The 24,010-nt window shown below is 40.4% G+C and overlaps 1 protein-coding gene across 4 annotated transcripts in view; it reads left to right on the top strand.

The window, feature by feature from the left end:
- The window catches only part of LOC149218265 (uncharacterized), a 503,060-nt gene that overhangs the window by 180,227 nt on the left and 298,823 nt on the right, over nucleotides 1-24,010 (top strand). For 3 of the 4 annotated variants that reach the window (XM_089383876.1, XM_089383877.1, XM_089383873.1), the window contains one exon: nucleotides 17,872-17,919. The exons of the other annotated variant lie outside the window; for it this stretch is intronic. In XM_089383876.1, coding sequence (XP_089240002.1) covers nucleotides 17,872-17,919 — 48 coding nt within the window. The remainder of the gene's footprint in view (nucleotides 1-17,871; nucleotides 17,920-24,010) is intronic. 4 annotated transcript variants of the gene reach the window in all.

Below are 24,010 nucleotides of genomic sequence, written 5' to 3'. Positions count from 1 at the left end.
CCTGCAGCATTGTGGCCATCACTGCACGGGCAGACTGTAAATCTTCTGTAAGGCTGTAGCAATCCATCATAATATGGTATGTTACTGCATCAAGTTTGAAACCGAACACTTTCATCTTCTCAAAAACATCGATGGCTACATCCCTTTCTTTTTCCTCAACAAGTGCATGAAGAACAGTATTGTACACATTTATTCCAAGCAATGGAGCACTTCGAGCATCTCTACTATTGAAGTGATCTTCTGCAAGATGTAAATACTGTAGCAATTCTTTGACCATACCTTCTGCTCCAAGAGCCTTCAGCAGAGTATGCATTGAATTTCCACTGTGTTCAACACTGTTTCTCCCCATGTCCATCTCTATTGCAGATATTCTTTTTAAAACATCTTCCTGAGACTGTCGACTGCTTGATTCATATGGAGGATTTGCACTCCCAAACAAAGAAAGTAGGAGTTCATATGTCATGATATTTGGCTTTACTTTAGCACGTTTCATTTTTGCTAACACAAGCAAAGCCCTTTCAGGTTCATTAGTATCCCGTGATGGCTTCAATACTCGGCCACTTAAACTTGTGACTACAACACCTGGACTGCTTATCATCTTACCCTTTATAACTAAGGTGGCGGCAAGATAGATATGATCACAATAACAAAGAGCAAGCTCAGGCTCATGAAGCTTGTGTGCATAAAGTGTCAAGGCAAGTTCATGTACACTAAAAGCACTTCCTGGTCAAAGATAACATAAAGCCAAAACTTCTTTAAGACTAATTACTTGGAAAACTTCTTCTTAGCAACCAATTATAACAGAATCAAGAATCTGTTGTAATTCTTTTACTTCTACGCTATCCACACTTCCCGTCGACAGCCGCCGATGTGACTTTTGCAAATGAAGTTTCAGGGAACTGCTACTAACACCTACAATCTTGCCACAAATTGGGCAACTCCTCATGATAGGCTTCCTTCGTTGCCAATCCATAGAAGGTTTTCCATACAGTTTCTTATCCAGATCCATAAGAATTCTCATGAAACCATCATTTGGCTGTGCACGACAGTGAACTCCTTTAAGTCTGGTCCATGCTTCAAAATCACCTTATAGGGATAACTTAGAAATGTCACCATTTTTTCAAGAGAACTATCATGGAAAATATTCAAAAGGAAATAGTGATTCATCTCACAGTATGCGCCTGACAGTTAAATTGAAGGATTTGAACAAGATTGCAAAGTTTGATAGTGAGCTGAGCAAGGAACTGGAACATTAGAATGAAATGCTTGGAACGGAAGTGATTAAACTTTGCCATGAAATGAATTTCAACACCGGTTTTTTTTTTTTGTTGTTTTTGAAGGAGGGGATTCACAAAATGTCATAGACAGTTATAAATTAAAGGTGAGGTTGGAACACCTTCTGGAAAGGATGGCTTTGGTCTCTCAAGCTGCCGACTCAGAGCGGCCATCACATGTTACAGATTCTTTGTTTATTGGTGGAGCTTTGGCTGCAAGGTCTATAAATACACTGGAGCTTTTGGGTGTCACTCATGTTCTATGCCTCTGTGCTAATGAGCTTGGCCAATCAGAAGCCCAATATCCAGACCTTTTTGAGTATAAAAATTTTGAGGTATCTGATCTTACCTTTCATATTTTCCATCATGTTGAAGTATCGCTCTCTAAGGACTTGCTCTTCCTTATAAAGAACTTCCATCTCAGCTAATTGTTCAGCTTGTTTCTTCAAAAGTGAAGCAGTTTGTGCATTCTTCCTACAGCAACCATTAGAAGTGGGCGCCTTCCATATTTGTCCATAATCAATGATGCGAACACTGCCACCATCTGATGAAATCCTCTTTGCAATATTCTTTGCTAATTATGCTCCAACACATTATTACAAACTCTGTTTTCTAATTCCCTTTTTAAATTTGATGATTTTGAATGAGGGCTGTTTCTTTGTCTGCTTGCAGGGATGGGAGTTGATGAAACCACTGCCATTTGAAGAGCTGGAGAATTTGATACATATTCTAAAAAACACATTTAATGATTTCTTCTTCAAAACAGGGTTTTGAAGAAGAATCAATCTCGCATTTGACATACAAGACGGAGTCTAACATCGGCTCCACTTGGGATGGCAGCTGCCGCTTCGTGGAGGTGCCAAGAACGGCAGAACTTTGGGAGAGAAGACAGTGCCTCCATCCATTGGGCAATGGAGTCCATTATTTCAACAAATCAACACAACTGAAGACTCAACTTATTAACTGGAAACTGACTGAATTGATTGAAAAACTAATTCGGCAAACTTCAAACTAAACTGTAATGAAACTGGAACAAGATGTTGCCTTTTGGCTGCTTATTTATTTACAAAATCTACCCTACTTTGCTGTAAAAACAGTAGATCAGGTAATACTAAAATGCCAGATCAACCATTCCAGTAAACTTGAGAAGGATGCCGCTTGAGAATGCTTCTGCCAGGACACAGATGTAATTGCTGGCAGCTCTTCATGCACATAATGAGCCTGGTCATGTACAAGACAGCTTGATCTATCAATAAAATTGAAAAACGTGTCCATGTAAGTTGCCATTGGATCGCGGAAGCCGGACTCTGTTGGCTGCCCCAACTCTGCAATACATACCTCCAGCTGCACACTGTCAATGTAAACATCTGTAGGCAATTCTATGATTTCTTGTTTCACTGGAGGAAGGATTTCCAAGAACTTTTTAGGGTCTTGGAAATCATATGACTGGATCTGCTCATCTAAATCTTGAGTCTCCCTTTCGATTCTTTCAACAATTAACTCACAAAATCTAGTTTTGAACCAAGGGAACTTTGAAGATTGCAACCATTGAAGCAAGGCACTGAAAACATCTTCATCAAATTCAGTATCTGCTAACTCATTTCTTATTTCTTCTACAGCTTCACACTAGGTAAGGTTTGCCACATACCCTACCATTGCATGAGTGAATCAACAAGCACTGGAATGTCTGGATCGAATTGGAGTCGCCAGGTGAATGGTTCAGCCTGCATATGTATCTGACTGCTGTCCACCATCAGCATCAGATCTGCTATTTGATTTCATGTATTGGGACAAGACAATCAACAAGTCGAATGTTCTCCCCAGTATGGTCGCCAATATGTTAGCGCTCGAATTTGGCCTCAGGCTAAAGAAGGCGAAACTCAAGGTAACATCAAACCACTTAGCCTCGTAGCTAGCCCTACGAGGACAGGAGAGGGCGCTCTCCGGTCTATCTTAGCAAAAAGTTTTCTAAAAGGGGCTGAGATGACTTTAAAAGAAACTGATTTTAGGCTAGTAAATTGATAAAAAAGGGGTTTTTAATAAAATGATGGGGTTTTTTTGGGCTGCATGGGGCAAAGGAACAGCTTGAACAGAGAAATGTAATCAAAAACACGGATTATCCCCTGAGGCAAGGTAGGCAAGAAATTTAACATCAAATTAAGATTAAATGGAATGGCAAGACTGCTGAGGAGCTGACAAGGGCATAGAGGATGAATCCTTGTCAAACAGAAGAAAACATTAAATATGAACAAACTTATAGGCAGAGCATAAAATATTATGAATTCTACCTAAACACTTCATTTGTTCAATTGGAAATGATCATGAAATGAAATGAAAACATAACAGGTTACATATGAAACAGAAGGAAAACTTATGCTAAATTGTCATACCACAGGAATCTCAGGGGTCAGAGCTGTATTTTTCATTAAACTCTCTGTCAAAAACTGTACAAGTAAGCTCTCTGTTCTCCTCCACCAGCACTCAGAATTCTCTCTCTTCACACTCACTCTTACAAATGATTTTTTAATACATTAAATAAATGCTGCTAGGGGAAAAACAAATCGACCCCAAAACAGGGGCGCTGTTTCACCTGCAGTTACAAGATAGAGATAGAGTCATTTCTTTATTCTAAAACAGGAGATCGTTCCCCTTAAAATCCTCTGATGGCTATTTAATAGATAAATGCTGGAGCGCAGATCCCTTTGAATCATTAACTGAAGTCTTTGAAATAGGAATCGAATCCTATGTCTTCTGCTGTTTTGGCTCCGTTTGAATAACGCTCTTTTGTATGCCTTGATTCGGATAGGATACACAAAGTGTTCATTGGAGCAATCTTGAAGCAACGTTATGGTACATGGACTCTGATCTGGTATCTAGAAATTTGGCATACCACTTAATGCACATAATCTCATGTTTAAAAGTGCTGCTGCAAGATATTCTTTAGAATCGTTGAAAATCTCCATAAAGGATTGCCTCAACTTGTGAGTCTTCATCGAGGACAAGTGCTTGAAAATTCAATTGCATCTCCTTCTGAACAATTTCATCCTCTGATATCATGCGTACACTTAATACTTGCAATGCTTCCATCGCAGTATCAATAAGACCTTTGTCATAATATGAATAAAAGACATGTATGCATGTTTCTGGATCTGGTTGAATATTTTCACGATGCATATGCTCGACTAGTAATTTCAATTATGTCAAGACGTCCTCTAAAAGAAGCTGGCCTAAGAATGGTGTTATAAGACAGAACATCCGAATGAACTCTCTAATCTTTAATTTCATTAAAAAGATTAATGGCTGTTTCAAAATCACCATTTGCCAAGGCTATCTTCATCAGGATTGAGTAAGTACAAGCATGAAATGTGAATCCATCCTGCAGCATTGTGGCCATCACTGCACGGGCAGACTGTAAATCTCCTGTAAGGCTGTAGCAATCCATCATAACATGGTATGTTACTGCATCAGGTTTGAAACCGAACACTTTCATCTTCTCAAAAACATCAATGGCTACATCCCTTTCTTTTTCCTCAACAAGTGCATGAAGAACAGTATTGTACACATTTATTCCAAGCAATGGAGCACTTCGAGCATCTCTACTATTAAAGTGATCTTCTGCAAGATGTAAATACTGTAGCAATTCTTTGACCATACCTTCTGCTCCAAGAGCCTTCAGCATAGTATGCATTGAATTTTCACTGTGTTCAACACTGTTTCTCCCCATGTCCATCTCTATTGCAGATATTCTTTTTAAAACATCTTCCTGAGACTGTCGACTGCCTGATTCATATGGAGGATTTACACTCCCAAACAAAGAAAGTAGGAGTTCATATGTCATGATATTTGGCTTTACTTTAGCACGTTTCATTTTTGCTAACACACGCAAAGCCCTTTCAGGTTCATCAGTATCCCGTGATGGCTTCAATACTCGGCCACTTAAACTTGTGACTACAGCACCTGGACTGCTTGTCATCTTACCCTTTATAACTAAGGTGGCGGCAAGATAGATACGATCACAATAACAAAGAGCAAGCTCAGGCTCATGAAGCTTGTGTGCATAAAGTGTCAAGGCAAGTTCATGTACACTAAAAGCACTTCCTGGTCAAAGATAACATAAAGCCAAAACTTCTTTAAGACTAATTACTTGGAAAACTTCTTCTTAGCAACCAATTATAACAGAATCAAGAATCCGTTGTAATTCTTTTACTTCTACGCTATCCACACTTCCCGTCGACAGCCGCCGATGTGACTTTTGCAAATGAAGTTTCAGGGAACTGCTACTAACACCTACAATCTTGCCACAAATTGGGCAACTCCTCATGATAGGCTTCCTTCCTTGCCAATCCATAGAAGGTTTTCCATACAGTTTCTTATCCAGATCCATAAGAATTCTCATGAAACCATCATTTTGCTGTGCACGACAGTGAACTCCTTTAAGTCTGGTCCATGCTTCAAAATCACCTTATAAGGATAACTTAGAAATGTCACCAGTTTTCAAGAGAACTATCATGGAAAATATTCAAAAGGAAATAGTGATTCATCTCACAGTATGCGCCTGACAGTTAAATTGAAGGATTTGAACAAGATTGCAAAGTTTGATAGTGAGCTGAGAAAGGAACTGGAACATTGGAATGAAATGCTTGGAACGGAAGTGATTAAACTTTGCCATGAAATGAATTTCAACACCGGTTTTTTTTGTTTTGTTTTGTTTTTGAAGGAGGGGATTCACAAAGTGTCATAGACAGTTATAAATTAAAGGTGAGGTTGGAACACCTTCTGGAAAGGATGGCTTTGGTCTCTCAAGCTGCCGACTCAGAGCGGCCATCACATGTTACAGATTCTTTGTTTATTGGTGGAGCTTTGGCTGCAAGGTCTATAAATACACTGCAGCTTTTGGGTGTCACTCATGTTCTATGCCTCTGTGCTAATGAGCTTGGCCAATCAGAAGCCCAATATCCAGACCTTTTTGAGTATAAAAATTTTGAGGTATCTGATCTTACCTTTCATATTTTCCATCATGTTGAAGTATCGCTCTCTAAGGACTTGCTCTTCCTTATAAAGAACTTCCATCTCAGCTAATTGTTCAGCTTGTTTCTTCAAAAGTGAAGCAGTTTGTGCATTCTTTCTACAGCAATCATTAGAAGTGGGCGCCTTCCATATTTGTCCATAATCAATGATGCGAACACTGCCACCATCTGATGAAATCCTCTTTGCAATATTCTTTGCTAATTATGCTCCAACACATTATTACAAACTCTGTTTTCTAATTCCCTTTTTAAATTTGATGATTTTGAATGAGGGCTTTTTCTTTGTCTGCTTGCAGGGATGGGAGTTGATGAAACCACTGCCATTTGAAGAGCTGGAGAATTTGATACATATTCTAAAAACACATTTAATGATTTCTTCTTCAAAACAGGGTTTTGAAGAAGAATCAATCTCGCATTTGACATACAAGACGGAGTCTAACAGAATTAATGGCTAGATGCATTCAAGAAGAAACAAGGGAAGAAGTGCAAGAAATGCCCATGCCTAAAGGTCCTCCTGCGGCCTTTTCTTGTCATGCAAAGAAAAGAAATAATTCCGGGACTAAATCAAAAGGAAAGGCTGGACCTAAGGCTAGAAGAAAATGACGATGTTACATTTGCGATAAAGCAAGTCACTATGTATGAGATCATGAGCATCATGATGAATGAGATCATGGACATAAAGGGCAACATGAGATCATGGACATATAGGATAGCATGATGATGATGCACACTAGTTTGAGCAGGATTATGATAGATAAAATCATGGACATGGGCAGCATGATGATAATCATGATTAGAGAAGCATGGTACAGTATGTAGTGGTGCAACTCGAAATCCCTTTGATGGCAATCAAAGGAATGAAAAATTCAACAGCAAAGGTAAGAGGAGAGCTGGCAATCAAGGAAGAGGACAAACATTCAAGAAGGCTAGAAATTCTAGGATGTATTAAATGCACCTGACCTCAAAAGGAACCTAGTGTCCATCTCGACAATGGAAGACAAAGGCTACAAGGTAACCTTAAGCAATGGCAAGGTATGTATATGGAAATGCCTTTACTCTTGGGTTTAGTGTTGATTCATCATATCAGGTCGATGGAAGTCCGCTAGGTGTCATGTCTTGTGACACAACTCTTTAGTCCGAACTTTGGCATCGGAGGTTTGCCCACCTTCATTACAAAGCTCTACCCTATGAAAGACAGATGGTAACAGGGATGCCCGAATTCCAAGTAGAGAAAGAAGGTGTATGTCTGGGATGTGCCAAAGGAAAGCTCAAAAGGGGACCATTCCCCTCAAGCCAGAGCAAGACCTTCGATATATTACAATTGGTTTACTCAGGCATACCTGAGGTTGGCATTAAGAGGGAGACTACTACACCACATACTCCTGAGCAGAATGGTGTGGTGGGAAGGAAGAACCACACGATGATGGAAGCTGTCCGGACCATGCTACATGATCAAAGACTTCCAAAGTTTCTATGGGCTGAAACTACAATCACCGTCGTATATGTACAAAATTGATGCCCTCATCAAGCATTGGGTTCCTAAACTCCTGAAGAAATGTTCACCACCGGTCAAAGGGAAGTCGTGATTAGTCATGATGTCACCTTTGACAAAGATATGGCTCTCAGCAAGGTGGACAATCTGCTGACTTTGAGTAGCTCTCAAGAAGCGACACCAGGGAACCGAAAGAAAAGGATGATGAATCAATGCCTGATGTAGAAGAACCCATGGATCCGATTGATCCTCATCCACATGAGCCTTCCTCTTCTAGGAAGAGGCCTTCATGGCTTAGGGGGATACTTGATGATGTTGAAGGACATGCTACACCCTGAGGAACCTTCCATCAAAGTAAGAAACTTAACAGGTATCAGGGATACCTGACCATCATGAGCACGATCATACAAAATGAACCTTCATCATTCTCAGATGTCATCAAGCATTAACTATGGAAGGATGCTATGACCATAGAATATGAGTCTATTATGGAGAATGATGTCTGGGAAGTAGTTCCCAGACCCTGGACAAGACAATTGTTACTTCAAAATGGCTTTACAAGATAAAGCATGCAGCAAATGGAAGTATGGAAAAGTATAAGGTTCATTTTGTTGCTCGTGGTTTATCCCGGAAGGGAGGTATAGACTATGATATTTGCACCTGTTGCTAGATATACGACCATCCGCTTGATCATAGCCCTTGTGGCTTCACAAGGATGGAACCTACATCAGATGGATGTTAAGACCGCGTTCTTGCATGGTTCTATCAAAGAAGAGGTCTATGTGGAGCAACCTGAAGGATTTCAGATTTATGATTGAAAATCTCATGTATGCAGGTTGAAGAAGGCTCTCTATGGGCTGAAGCAAGCACCCCGAGCATGGTATGAGAGGATCGATAGCTACTTGATGAAGCTGGGATTCACTAGGAGTGAAGCTGATCCTAACCTTTACTTTAAGGTTGAAGATGACAAGCCTCTCATACTGGTGTTGTATGTGGATGACCTCTTTCTAACAGGTGCAAACCCTCTCATTCACAAATGTAAGAGGGAGATGGCTTTTGAATTTGAAATGAAGGACCAAGGACTTGAAGTGTGGCAGAAGCCAAGGGAAATTTTCCTATCTCAAGGAAAATATGTGGTAAATATATTGGAAAGATTCGGTATGATGGACTGCAAGCCTGTGACTACCTCGAGGATCTTAACTTTTAGAAGTTATATGGTAGTGATGTCGGACCAGACTTGGGAAATGCCTCTGAGTTTCAAAAACTCATTCGCATTGATGTTCTTGGTGAACCTCCGTCCGAACATATGTTTTGCAGTTAGCATTGTGAGCTCATATTTGGTTGAGCCTCACTGGATTGATGCCAAGAATCTTCTGAGATGTCTTCAAGACACAATCTCTCATGGATTAAGATACACTGCCGGAGATGTGAGACTACTTGGATATACTGATGTTGATTGGGCAGGCAGTGTGGTGGACCGTAAGAGCACTTCCGGGTACTGTTTCACCTTGGGATCTTCTTCGATATCCTGGATAAGCAGGAAGCAGAAGTCGGTGGCTTTGAGCACCGCCAAAGCAGGATATATTGTTGCTAACATAACCTCATGTGAGGCAGTCTGGTTGCGAAAGCTCTTCAGTGAGCTGTTTGGATTTACATTGGATACCACTGTGATTCTCTGTAACAACCAGTGGTGGGATTCGATTATTGAGGAATCCCGTATTCGTCAATTGCTCCAGCAGATAGACATCATCTGGGATATGGTAAGTCGATGAGCAAGGAAGCTCCATGACATCAAGATGATGTACAGGTTGATACACCTTGTCAAAGCCCCGAGGAAAGATCTAATCTGTGATTTTCCCAAACGACTTGGAGTCGGCAAGAAACCTTTGTACAAGGGTCCTGCATGTTGCATACATTGAGCTCTGGGAGCTCTAAGGGCTTGCGGTTCCTACTGGAGCAACATATGACCACAGGGTGACTCACCCTCCCCTGGTGGTGCACACTGGAACAAGATGATTCGCTCTCTTGTGGGACAAGATGATTTGCTCTCTTGTGGAACAGGATGATTCGCTCTCCGGTGTAGCAGGATGATTAGTTCTCCTATGAGGCCTGGATTGATGTGTTCTCCATGGCAGCCTGGATTGATGTGTTCTCCACGGCGATTGTAGCAGGATTGATGTGTTCTCCTGTGAGGCCTGGATTGATGTGTTCTCCATGGCAATTGTAGCAGGATTGATGTGTTCTCCTGTGAGGCCTGGATTGATGTGTTCTCCATGGCAATTGTAGCAGGATTGATGTGTTCTCCTGTGAGGACAGGATTGATTAGTTCTCCTGTCGAGGCATCCTACCCATGCAGTCTGGGACTCATGGGAAGTACCTCTCATCTGATCAATGAGCAGGGAAATAAAGTTAGGGACCATAGTAGTACCGATGGACGCATCGTTGTAACTACCGTACTCCCTACGCTAGGATGACCTCCATTGATCTGGGATCAATGACACTGGTCTGGGACCAGTGGTAGGAGTTGTACCATACTATGACGCTGACTTCGGGTCGGTTGAGACTGGTCTGGGATCAGTGGTACATACTCTGAGACTGACTTTGAGTCAGTGGAGGATGATATTGGTCTGGGACCATTGGAGTTGTACTCACTATGACGCTGACTTTGGGTTGGTTGAGACTGGTCTGGGACCAGTGGTACATACTCTGAGACTGACTTTGAGTCAGTATGATACATCCTCGATCATTTCTTCTTCTTCATAATTCGGACAAAAGCAGAGCAGAACAGAACAATGCAAGAGCAGAGCAGAACAGAGCAAAACAGTACAGATCAGTGCAGGCAGAACAAGACAAAGCAGAACAGGTAGAATAGAGCAGAGCAGGGCAAGGGTCAGGCTGTACAGGGCAGTGCATTTGATGGATGAATAGTAATGACCGATAGACAGATTGCAGATGAAGTTCTCCATGGTTGAGAGGGAGTGTTAAAATTGGCAACCAGGGCAAAACTTCATGTGGGTCATCTTATTCATGGCTGATAATACCTTTATTAGATTCCTCTTGTCGCGAGGTGTAGGATTGATATAAAGATCATCCGATTCCGATAAGTATTCATGGAGATATGAATTTATTTTGATTATGGAATTATTATCAAGTCGACCTACAACTCATGTAGGCTCAGAAGCCCAACAGTCGCATCTATTCACCCACCAACGTTGTGTATAAATATAAGAGGACTTTTCCTCATTTAGACCCACTCATCTCATCACATCTCTCTCTCTCTACTACGCAGATATGAGTCTCTTCTCTACTGCGCTGAAATGGGTCTCTCTCTCTCACACATGTGAAGTCGGAAGCTGTTGAATTTGAAGCTGCAACTGCAAAAGTAAAGATTGACTTGCGTGGCCTAGAAGATCTCCTCTTTGGAACTGCGCTATAGGTTCATCTGAACCTCCTTTGAAAGCCACAAATTTTGGTGGTGGAATGAAGTCAATCCGACGAATGGTTTGCAAGATATCGACTGCCCTAGTTTGAAGCCGGAAACTGCTGAAACTGAAGCTGCAACTGCAGAAGTAAAGATTGACTTGCGTGGCCTAGAAGATCTCCTCATTTGAACTGCGCTATAGGTTCATCTGAACCTCCTCTGGAAGCCGAAACTTTTGGTGGTGGAATGAAGTCAATCCGACGAACGGTTTGCAAGATATCGACTGCCCTAGTTTGAAGCCGGAAACTACTGAAACTGAAGCTGCAACTGCAGAAGTAAAGATTGACTTGCGTGGCCTAGAAGATCTCCTCATCTGAACTGCGCTGTAGGTTCATCTGAACCTCCTCTGGAAGCCGAAACTTTTGGTGGTGGAATGAAGTCAATCCGACTGTCGGTTTGTGAGATATGGTCTGCGCTAGTTTGATTATGAAGCCGCTAATGCCGATGCTACTGATCTAGGGTTTTCTACTGCTGATATGAATCAGATTTATTGTACTATTTCTCTCTGCTGAATTATTGAAGATAAAAGAAGATTTGATCAAAGGGTTTCCCCACACATTGTGGGGTTTGTCCCTGGCTAGCCGCCACATCTTGTGTCTCTTGTCTTGGCTTGTTTTCTGTCAATCGTTTAATGTTCTATCTGCACTTTACTTTATGTACATGTGATTGCTAATCGGTGGAATATAATAAGAAAAAGAAGTAAACTGTTATAAGCATAGAATATACCATAACTTAACAGTCCTAGACCTTGTGATGGTCAACCATCACCGTCCTTTTGGGCTAAGTCCTTGGTCCCTTTGTCTTGTATAGGATCAGGAGATTTTGGATAGGTCTTGGGCCCATCTCCCTTCCAACCATGCCTCAGCGCGTTCACCAGCTCGACCTCCCGAGAATTCTGGGAGTCTAATTTTCTGAAGCTCTCTAGAGATGTCTTCTCTCGATCTTCTGGGCTCCAAATTATTTGGTTCCGCTGAACTGGTGGCTACATGCTGAAATTCCTCTTTGTTTTTAGCTTTAGTTGATTCCTTTAATGTCTCCAATAAGGCTTCCAAAGAGTTCATTATCACAGTCAACTCTGGCGTTGGAGCGTTTGATGTTGACGGTTGCCTTGGTGGTGACGTAGGTGATGGGGATGATGATGGCGACGGTGGCGGCATTAATGGTGATGATGCTGCCTGGTCACGTCGTCGTCGCTCATACGTCCTTACCATGGTAATGGTCCCTGAACACAAAATAATTTTTTTTATATATATAAATTTGAGGCGGATAACCGAATTTTAACACACAATTTTCTTTGCAACTTCACATTTATAAACGGGTATAGTTTTGCTATTTTTACCCGCTAGGCGGATCTTACTGGTACCGAGGTCAAGGAGGGTGGTCTCGCGACCTCCTTGTCCTAATGCAGGGTATTCTATCCTAATATGAATAATGCAAAAGTGTATGGGTATTAGCCCCCTTTAAGGTAGGGCACCTAAAGTTTATTTACCTACCAACATCCACAAAATGAAAAGTTAGATCTCCTAGAATGATATAAGTATTTCTCCAAACCCAGGCAGCTTTTCCCTTATACAGTATCATGATACTTGTAATGCAACCCGAGCAGAGGTTCATTGCTGAGGGTACTTCAGGGGGTTTGTTCTCCTCGGCTGCCTTCAATCTGCTGATATATCTTCCAGATCATACCTCAGATGTACTGGTATAAGAATGCTACTAAAGATGTCTTCTTTAATGTTCTGCTCAACAACACCAGTACCTTCTAAAGATCTTGTCAATCTGTGATAACTGACAGTAATAGAGATGCGAGTAATTGAATTTACTGGGTTCACAAGTCTGTGCTCTAGCAATCTTCAAGCCTTCAATTTAATATTATATTCTTCAGATCAGGGCTGCTAGAAACTATCAGAGTTTTGCTTAGGATTGTAGTATAAGCATAGGCTTCAGAACTTTCAAGAACACTGGTTAGGGCTCTTTAAGGAAATCGAGACTTACTTCAGACAAGTGCACAAATGGCTACAGGTGGGCAGCGCATAGCCCGACTTTGGTTGTTTTCCGATTGATTTCCTTTGCATCTAGACGGGATGATACCCTAATTATATGACTATGGGTGATGCAGCGCATAGCCCTCAGAGAACCAATCTTGTTCAACCATCAGGACAACGGTATGAGTACAGAGTCAGCTCAGTACATAAACAGTGAAGTATATATCCACTGTACTGTTGTATCTGACATGCCCTTATATATATACGTATAGCGTTGAGACCATCAACATAGCTGGAACGTAATAATACCATACAGGGACTGCTTTAGCAGAGACAGTCATATGTAATATAGAGTGCATGTAACAGTAAAGAAGATTGAGCATATACGAATCTTGATACCCATCATTTTTGATTTCTGAAAGGCACAAATTCTATGGTTCTAACAACGAATTCATTTATAATTTTATAGTAGTATAACATAGTTCATACCAGTTGAATATTTTCGATGACAATTTGATGAATGGTTGTCTTCACCATAGTACATTTTGAACATTGCAGGCCATAACCTGGAGATTTCATTTTGTAGCTCATGCTATCAAACGCTTCACTTTAATAAATATAAACATAAAAAGTTCATTTTGAAGAGTTTTAAGATTATATCTCCAAATTATATTGACCATAAGAACGTAGTAAGAAATGTGCAAAGATCTTCTTATTCTTAGTTAAGTGCTGCTTCCTTTTTATATGCTGCGGATAACGATGGGTACGAGGACGCCTTATTCCCCATGACACTCTGATCGGGACGAGGTTCAGCTCCGCACAGTATCTGTTCCCATGGTACCGCCCACAGAATTAACTTGACCACGCACAAGATCAACACGTATAGCACATGCGCTTCTGAATTTTGTGAGCGCGTATATGTATCTCCTCAGGAATGCACTAACACATTCTTTCGGCTTCCTACCAACAATACTGTGTCTATTTGCTCAGCAGTCAATCAAACCACAGTTATATCTTGAAAAACCCAAACTTCACGTGATCACTCAACCGTTCTCCCTTTGTCCAAGCGCAAGGCAATTGCTCGGGGTGCGTAACCTTTACACATCAAACTTGGCCCCAAGGAATATGTCACTATCAATCGACCTCTGAGATAAGTCTCGGCCTGCAGATGTGTAGTCTCAGCCCAATTCCATAGTTTCAAAACGCCCGATGTTCTTTTTATTTCGTTCCAATTCAAATCACAACTGTGGCACTAAACTCGGTTTCCGCAACCACATAATGAACAAGCAATACAGTTGACTAGGGTTTCCAAAAAATTCTCGCACTAGAGTAAGCAGCTAAGCTCAGCCTCCTTAAGAATAAATTGGTCTTCTTAGAACTGGAAATTCGGTCCTCCAAGGTAGATAGCAAGAGTCGGTGTCTCTCTTCTGCAATCGGGCAATCCAGGCATATCTCTAATTGTACTGCAATTAATACATGGATAGTCACACAACAATTAAGTCTTCAAGAGTGTACCAGACGTGAAACCCTGATCTTTGATCTTGAAATGGAGCTCACCGGATAATCGGCTCCCCCAGAATGCAAATGCTCAACCCTTATGACCCCAATGAAGAATTCGACTTTGAATATTTCGTTTGGCAATAGGAATAGACTCACACACAAATCGAGTAGCGGTAGACGGTTACTTGGACGGGCGGTGATGTAACATCTGGTTACTAAAAGGACGAAAATGCGGTAGACTGTTACTCAGACGGACGGTGATATATATGCGGGATAGAGTTTAAAATATCACAAAACCCCATTTAATATTTTAATTGAATAAACCTCAGCTGTGATAAATTGACCGTTTCGAAGAAACCTCCCGAAAAGGAAAAGGAAATACAGGGTTTTTAGAAATTGCTGAAAGATCCCTATGTTGAATCGTCAAACGACGATAGATAGTCGACTAGAAATCTCAGCGCAATTGCATAAAAACCAGAGGTGAAGAACCGGTCAACTCAAAGACGAATTACTTGCAGATGACCATAGTGGGTTTAGCAGAGCAGATTGCCAAAATTTTGCAGGGGAAAAAAACGAAACACTGAGCTCATAAAATCCAGAACGAATTAAATCATGGCAGAATTAAATCACAGCGTACAGGAGCGTAGGCCTGGGAGGTCCCGAAGGTTTGAACACGGGCTCTGATACCATGTGTAATGCCCATAATTCGAAATACAGCAACATGTAAATACTCATAAACTGGAAAACAAGAATGCATAAAAATGTAAATTGCACATACCTGAACTGCTAGCTGATTGCTGATTCTGCTATTGAACTGGCGACTCCGTTGCTGGTGATGCCGTGGCTGTTTTGACCCAATTTTCGAGAGGCCAATACCACCCAACCAGACTGAGCAAACCTAGTTGCTCAATCCAGAAAGCTCTCCACAGAGGCTCTCTGTCCCTCCGTGCCCAGAACCTCAGACCACTTAAAGCTCTTCAATGGATAATTTCCTTCTCCCGGTTTCCTCCTGGTGAATTTATGCTTCACGTTCTCTGCTGCCCCTCTCTGGTTTATTTTTCCCCCCCTTCATCGGTTCAGAATAGTGATTTATAAAGGCAGGCTTGGCAGTAGCCACCCTCCTGCTTCCGGCCACCGCTCTTCTACCTCTTGACACGCCTCCGCATGCAATTTAACTCTCTCGGATCCTGTCCTGGCAAAGCCGCTCTGCCATAACTTCTCAGCTGGTTGGACGCCCTCGTTTATGGTTTCGGTAATGCGTTTTGGGTAGGTTAATGCATAGCATTTTTACGAGTCCAGTTATATTTTTATAACGTTTCCATTATATGTGTTATATAGTTTAAATGATATCTTTTATAACACTTCATTGTATAAGTTATAAACTTTAATGATATATATTTATAACATTCATATTATATATGTTATAAACTTTAATGATATATATTTATAACATTTCATTAAATATGTTATAAAGTTCAGTTATGATATATTTTATAAAGCCATATTATATATGTTATAAAGTTCAGTTATGATATATTTTATAAATTTATATTTATAAAGTCTAATTATATATTTTATAAAATTTAATATACATATATATTATAGAGTTTAAAATTTTATTAATGGGTAAATTTAGATGGGTTGTTACATGGTAGACTCAGAAACTTCAACAACACGCTGTCCAAGAGATACTTATACGCAGTCTAGAAGGAGCCTTAATATGATGTTAATGAAGGTCCTAATACACTGCCCGAAGCAGCTGTTATCCACAGTCCTGAGGGAGCATTCATCCACTATCAATGAAGAAACAAAGGTAGCCCTATAACGCAGCAAGGAAATGTCTTATCACAACATTAAGATGCATGTTTGCTGTAGGTCGCTGTGTGATAAACGAAGCTGATATAGGCATGCCTTAAGGACTGTTTGATAAGCCATAGTTATACAGTAAAGGAAAGTGTTGAAGTCTTCTCCTGAGTGTTGATGCGTTAATGATGTTTATGTAACTGTTTTGAGGACATTTACTTCAGAGTTGCTATGTGCTGGGCCATAGGCCATAGCATCATAGCAAGGGTTTCTTAGTGACTGCGTGGAGGGTTGTTAAATGCTACAACTAGGCCAAGTTTGATGTGGGCAGTTTTAAGGTAAGGGAAAAAGCTGTTTTGGTTGGCTGTAGGTGACAGTTAGTGCAGTAGCATGATGACAGTATGTACAACACCATGTATAGGTACAACTGTAATGATTGCAGCATAGTGGAGGCAGTATGTACATCAACATGTATGGGTACAACTGTGAGTGGTGCAGCATAGTGCACCATGATGGGTACAACCATGACTGGTTGAATCTCAGTGACAAGAGCAACTTAGTGACTAGATGCAGCACAGTGATGGGTGCAGGATGATGATGAGGTGCAGCACAGTGAGGTGCTGTATGGTGATGGAGTCACCTTAGAGGATCTGTTGAAGCAGTTTGCCTTCACCTAAGTTCAGATCAACTACCTCATGTGACATCTTCTTAGAAAAGATCTCTGCTCTTATTTTGATAAATCAAAATTTTGACTTCTGATGTATATGTAGTATCTCTCTCTCTGCTGAACTATTGAAGATGATATAAGAAGAATTGATGAAGGGTTTCCCCACATTGGGGTTTGTCCTTGGCTAGTGCCACATCTTGTGTCCTCTTGTCTTGGCTTGTCTTCTGCGATTTATATTTATGTTCTATCTGCAATTTACTCCAACGCTGATGCGATTGCTAATCTGGAAAAAGATATTAAGCGAACTGTGAAAATTGAAATAAATTGCTCTAGCATAGAACATACCTAAATTGAACACATTTTTTATGACGTCAATTTCTAATTAAATTCATATTCAAATATGAAAGATAAATACTGTGGTATTTATAAAACATGTGCAAACATTTGGCCTTGAGTATGTTTGTTTTAAAATCACATCAGATAGCTTCTATTATATTATCAATATTAACATTGTGTGGTGCAATAAGCATCAAGAATTGAGGGTGGTAGTGTTTTTTATTTACTCTTTGTTTGGCATTGATTATTATTTTTTGTTTCATTATACTTTGATAATCACATATTAACTTCTTTCATGTTGCTTTGAAGGGTATTCGAGCACAATCAACTGGGCGCTCTTTGGTTCTTCTTGATGAAGTAAGTTCCATCAAGTTACTATTGTACATATTCCTATGGGGAAAGATCAAGAAATTATGTCTATGAAGGAAAGAGGTTATGTGGATCATTGGATGCTTATCACATGTTTAAATTTTGATATATTTCTTCTAATACTACGGCTCTAATATTGTGGCTTTTGTTTTTGTTTGATATTTTCTTTTTATGTAACATGACAATAATGCTTAGACTAGTGTTTTCCATGCTGGATTTTTGTCTCAATTTGTTTTGAGTAAATATTACCTACTTAACAAGAGAAATGGTAATGGATTTTCTAAAATCTTCAAATAGTAGTAAAGTTTTGAGTGATAACAATGTAACACAACAAAGAAATATTGGGTGCGCAAGAATTATATAAATGGAAAATCATAAATAGGAATATTTGTTAGAGAACTAAGAATGTTGTTTTCTTTAATAAGGAGCATAGAAATTTATATGCATATGTCCAAGTGATCAGGGTTAGAGGCTGGGGTTTAAGAAGGTTAGGGACTATAACCAGAGCCTTCACAATGTTTGTTTTGGAGAATCTTTACAGAACTTGAAGCACTTTGGAGCATGATCTTCAGGGCAAAATATTTTGGAAATCAAGGCACCTATTTTATCTCACAGATGGCAGATTTCCCGAAGGGCTCTTTCTCATGGAACAACACAAGTTTCGGTGTAGAAATAGTTAGAATGTAGATAGAGATTGTTCTAGGAAATTGGGAATCGTAATCTAATATCCTTTTGGGCTGATGCCTAGAATCAGCCAATGTTTTAAAACTCTGAATCCGACTCCGACTCGCTCGAGGGTCAACTCCGACTCCGACTCGTTATCGACTTGGCCGGCTCGATTTCAATGACTCGGTCGTTGTAAAAAATACATTAAATATTTATTTTTTATAAAAACACATAATTTTAAAGATTTTCATTCATGTTGCCAAACACACAGCATTAGAATATAGATAGAAGACAACTTATGATCAAAGCAGGCTCATGAATATATCCATTATATCAAAATGGCACCCAGTGCACTGTCCAATACATACACGATGATGATATAGAGATCAAAACAAAAACACATAACCAAGGAGGCTATAAATGGCCTCTACAACAAAAGTCTGTGACCAGTACTACTGGCTACTGCTAGAGTTGCCAACATCATCTGGCTCAATGTTACTTGGGAGCGGAAGCGAAAGCGGGGTGCGAGAGCGAAAATGGGAGCGGGAGCGACATTTTCAGAAGCTCCCGGCTTGGGAGCAAATCCCGGAGGAGTTCGACAACCAATGTCACTAGCATCAAGGTACATAGAGGGATTGGTGCTCTTGATTAGATACGAGTTCCATACCCTAATACATGACAAAATTCAATGGAAACATTGCAATCCCCCAATCTTGAAATCCTAAAAAACTGATAACTCTGCTGGATTTTGAATGAAATCTAAAATTCTACTTTCTCCATATGACATCCAATGAGGCCGGAACCACTCTCAAACATCCTGAGTCATTTCATAGTAATGTTAAAAATTTAAGTAAAAGGATGAAAATGAAGATTAAGGAGAATGTCCAATGAGGCCGGAACCACTCTCAAACATCCTGAGTCATTTCATAGTAATGTTAAAAATTTAAGTAAAAGGATGAAAATGAAGATTAAGGAGAATGTCACTTTTACCTTAAGAATTTAACACTACCATGAAATTTGAATAGCATATCAATACTAGGAGAGGGGAATGGACCCCAAAGACCAAAAAACCAATTAATAAAACCATTTGGAGTCCCCCGCACTCAGAAAAAACATTAAAAAAAAATGTGTTTTTGGGGTTTACTGGCCGCATGAAGTGACCTGGCCGAGTTGATACGGACTCGGCCGAGTTAAGACTGACATGGCCAAGTCGCAAATTTTTTTACTGGCTCGGACCAACTCGGCCGAGTCAGTTCCGAGCCGGCCGACTTTTAAAACACTGGAATCAACACAACCTTTAAAGGGGGAGAATGGCTTTACTAGGCTAAGGGAAGCTTTGATGGAAAAAGAATGGATAGCAGTTAAGATATATGCAATAAGAAAGAATGAGGGGAGAAATGTATTTATAAAGACTTCTATCCTAAAAATCCCTCCAAAATAAGTTTTGCTCAGTCAAATCACACATGTTGGGTTTTTTTGGTTGCTGTCTTTGTGTCCGCTGAGCTTAGGTTGGACATGGTAGTTTGAGGCCTGTTACCCATGTAAGTGGGCAACCCCTAGGAGAAAATTTTACTCTTGTTATTTCATCTTGCCAGCCAATAGCCCTTTTATGATCTACAGATAGCTAGCCTTAGATGCCTCCCATCCATGCTCTGGTCAATGCTTTATTATATCTAGCCCACTCATCTGATGAAGGTGGGTTATCAAACATGAGGTACATTAACCATTTTTGTAATCAAGTGCTTTCATTTAATGTTTGAGGTCATTCTAGTATGGATCATAGGTTGAATTGGATGATCTACACTATTGGTTGTGTTCTTGATCCCATGCTTCACATTGGTGGTTATGACTTGCCCCTAGACCAGTGTGATCCCACTTGAAGCCTTCCTTTTTGCTGTCTAGCAGGGGCACAAATGGGAGGCTCTGATTGATATTGGTTGTCCATGACAATCCTTACTTTATATTTTCCATCTCTCCTTGTATCCACATTCCATTTTTGGGTTGATTATTAGCTGTAACTAGTATTGATTCGTTTGTGAAAATTTAAACTATTGCAGCAACTGGAAATTATTCTTCTAAATGTAAATTAATTAACAACTTATTTGCCCACACAAACAACGAATAATTCACGATTGCAATTTTTACCAAATTGAATTCTACGGAGGATAAACTGGAAACTGAGAAAGATGCTAGAGCACATAAAAATTGACATACTTATTTTTGGACAAAAGTCCCCCAAAAAACCCAACTTGGCAAAATTGGTGCAACAACTGAGGTTTTATTTATTATGCAACCACTTTTGGATGATCTACCACTTTTGGTTGTGTTCTTGATCCCATGCTTCACATTGGTGGTTATGACTTGCCCCTAGACCAGTGTGACCCCACTTGAAGGCTTCCTTTTTACTATCCAGGAGGGGCACAAATGGGAGGCTCTGATTGATATTGGTTGTCTATGATAATCCTTACTTTATATTTTCCATCTCTCCCTTGTATCCACATTCCATTTTCGAGTTGATTATTAGCTGTAACTAGTATTGGCTCCTTTGTGAAAATTTAAATTATTGTAGCAACTGGAAATTATTCTTCTAAATGTAAATTAATTAACAGTTTATTTGCCCACACAAACAACGAATAATTCACGATTGCAATTTTCACCAAATTAAATTCTACGGAAGATAAACTGGAAACCGAGAAATATGCTAGCACGCACACATAAAAATTGATACACTTATTTTTGGACAAAAGTCCCCCAAAAAAACCCAACTTGGGAAATTCGGTGCAACAATTGAGGGTTTTATTTATTATGCAACAGTGAAATTATTTGAGTAAAATCTTGTTAAAATTGGTAACTAGGGCCAAACTCCATGTGGGTCACCTCATTCATGGCAGCTGATATTTTTCCTAGATTCCTCTTGTCGAGAGGTGTAGGATTGATCTAAAGATCATCCGATTCTGACAAGTATTTATGGAGATATGGATTTATTTGTAATTACTTGGCAAATTGTCAAGGTCAGCCAGCAATTAAGTGTGTGGCACTCTTGCCCAGCGTTGCATATAAATAGAGGAGAGGTTAAGTCATTATTTCAACTCATCTCGTCCTCTCATCTCTTCCTTGTTTCTTGGGTATACAAAGGAAGGAGGACGCAGATCTCACATGGGAAAGAGGACGCAACTAGGGCAGCATTGGAGGAGGACGCAGTTAGGGCAGCAAGGACGCAGGAAGGTGCAGCAAGTGGTTTAGGCCTGCGTTGACCAGCATATTGCCTCCATTGACTGTGGCCTTGTGTGGGCAGCCTCTCCTAGGCTAGCCGAAGAGCTGAACAAGTCTGCGTTGACTGTTTGAGGGCACATTTATGACAACGTTGACTGGTTAGGGCTGGCTACAGTATGTTGTAGCATTCACTGCTGTTTTGACCATCTTACTTTGACTGTTTTGGGCTGCCACTACTTCTGTTGGAGACCGAGTTCTCCTAGGTTGTCTTGAGGACATTTTGGGAGTTGATTGATCCCTTTTGCTATTGTTGTTCAAGGGTTTCATTACTGCTGTTGTAAATCACTGATTAGTGATATTGTACTATCTCTCTCTCTGCTGAATTATTGAAGATAAAAGAAGATTTGATCAAAGGGTTTCCCCGCATTGGGGTTTGTCCTTGGCTAGCTGCCACATCTGGTGTCTCTTGTCTTGGCTTGTTTTCCGTCGATCTTTACTTTATGTTTATGTGATTGCTAAACAATGGCTAATAAGAAGAAAAAGAAGTAAACTGCTCTAAGCATAAAACATACCATAATTTAACATGGTATCAGAGCTGAGGTGAAGACAAAGCCCAAGCAAGAGCAAGAGAAGGTTGGAAAGGCTATCTTAAAGAAATCATGGGGTGCTTAGCACACTTCCCTGTTGAAGACAAACTCCGTTAGAAGTTTGACTATTACGGATGGAAGATGTCTCTCGATCTAACATTAGAAGAGCTGGAAATGTTGGACCATGTGAGAGGCAGAATTGTTGAGCCTCCATCAAATGCATCCGCTGCTACAAGGAACAAGTGGACCAAGGGAGAAGTCAAAGCAAGGAAGATCATCTGGGACTCTATCGACAAGCACCTGGTGGCCTATGTTTCCGAGCTGACCACCTCCAAGGAAATCTACGATAGACTGGTGAGTTTATTTAAAGTTAATGATGCAAATCAAGTTTTGTTCCTTAGAAATAAGTTGAAGGAAATTAAGAAGGGAAAATATGAGATTATGCAAGCATATTTCTCAAGGATCGCCGAGATCAAGAATGATCTCATATCTCTTGGAGAAGTAGTTCCTGACAGGGAAATGACACTCACAACTCTTGGAGAATTGCCACCTTAATGGTATATATTCAGGACTACTCTTCTCAACAATAATGTAATTCCTGGATTTGAGGAATTGATGGCGAGATGTATTCAAGAAGAAACAAGGATGGAAGAGCAAGAAATGCCTGCACTTAAAGGCCATCCCTCTGCCTTTTCGTCTCATGCTAAAAGAAGAAACAATTCTGGGGCTAAATCCAAAGGAAAGGCTGGACCGAAGGGTGTGAGAAAAGGAGGATGTTACAATTGCAATAAAATGGGCCACTATGCGAGGGAGTGCCCTGATAAAAGGGCCTCACACCATGACGATGATCAAAGTCACTCTCAAGGCAATCAAAGGAATGGCAAGTCCATTGGCAGAGGTAAAAGAAATGTTGGAAATCAAGGAAGAGGACAACCCTTGAAGAAGGCAAGAAACTCCAGGTATGAATCTAACATTGTTAACAATAAGCAAGATGAATATTATCTACCAGCGGCCCTCTCTATTGTTGCTCCCCCGAACTCGCTGGGAAATTGGCTTATTGATAGTGGTGCCTCAAGGCACTTCACTGGTTAGAAGGAAGCTTTCTCTAATCTGATAGAGAAGAAGACCAACTTGGAAATTGTTCTTGTGGACAACTCAAAATATCCCGTGAAAGGCGTAGGGAATGTCACTCTTCAATTGAATCAGGGAAATACAATTCACTTACAAGATGTATTATATGTACCTGATCTCCAAAAAACCTGGTGTCCATTTTGGCAATGCAAGACAAAGGCTACAAGGTGGCCTTCATCGATGGAAAGGTACGTGTATGGAAAAAGAACTTTAAAGATGCTTTCACTCTTGGGTTTCGAGTCGATTCATTATATCAGGTCGGAGGAAGTCCGCTGGCTGTCATGTCTTGTGACACATCACTTCATTCCGAACTATGGCATCGGCGGTTTGCTCACTTTCATTATAAAGCTCTACCTGATGCAAGACAAATGGTGACAGGGATGCTCGAGTTCCGAGTAGAGCAAGAAGGTGTATGTCTGGGATGTGCTGAAGGGAAGCTCAAAAGGGGACCGTTCCCCTCAAGCCAAAGCAAGACCTCCGAT

This window comes from Pinus tabuliformis, chromosome Q, assembly GCF_031772625.1.
Source record: "Pinus tabuliformis cultivar Carrire ecotype Pingquan chromosome Q, CPIR1, whole genome shotgun sequence".
Lineage (NCBI taxonomy): Eukaryota > Viridiplantae > Streptophyta > Pinopsida > Pinales > Pinaceae > Pinus > Pinus tabuliformis.
Note: the sequence above shows the minus strand (reverse complement) of the source record. Positions and strands in the feature narration are given on the sequence as shown.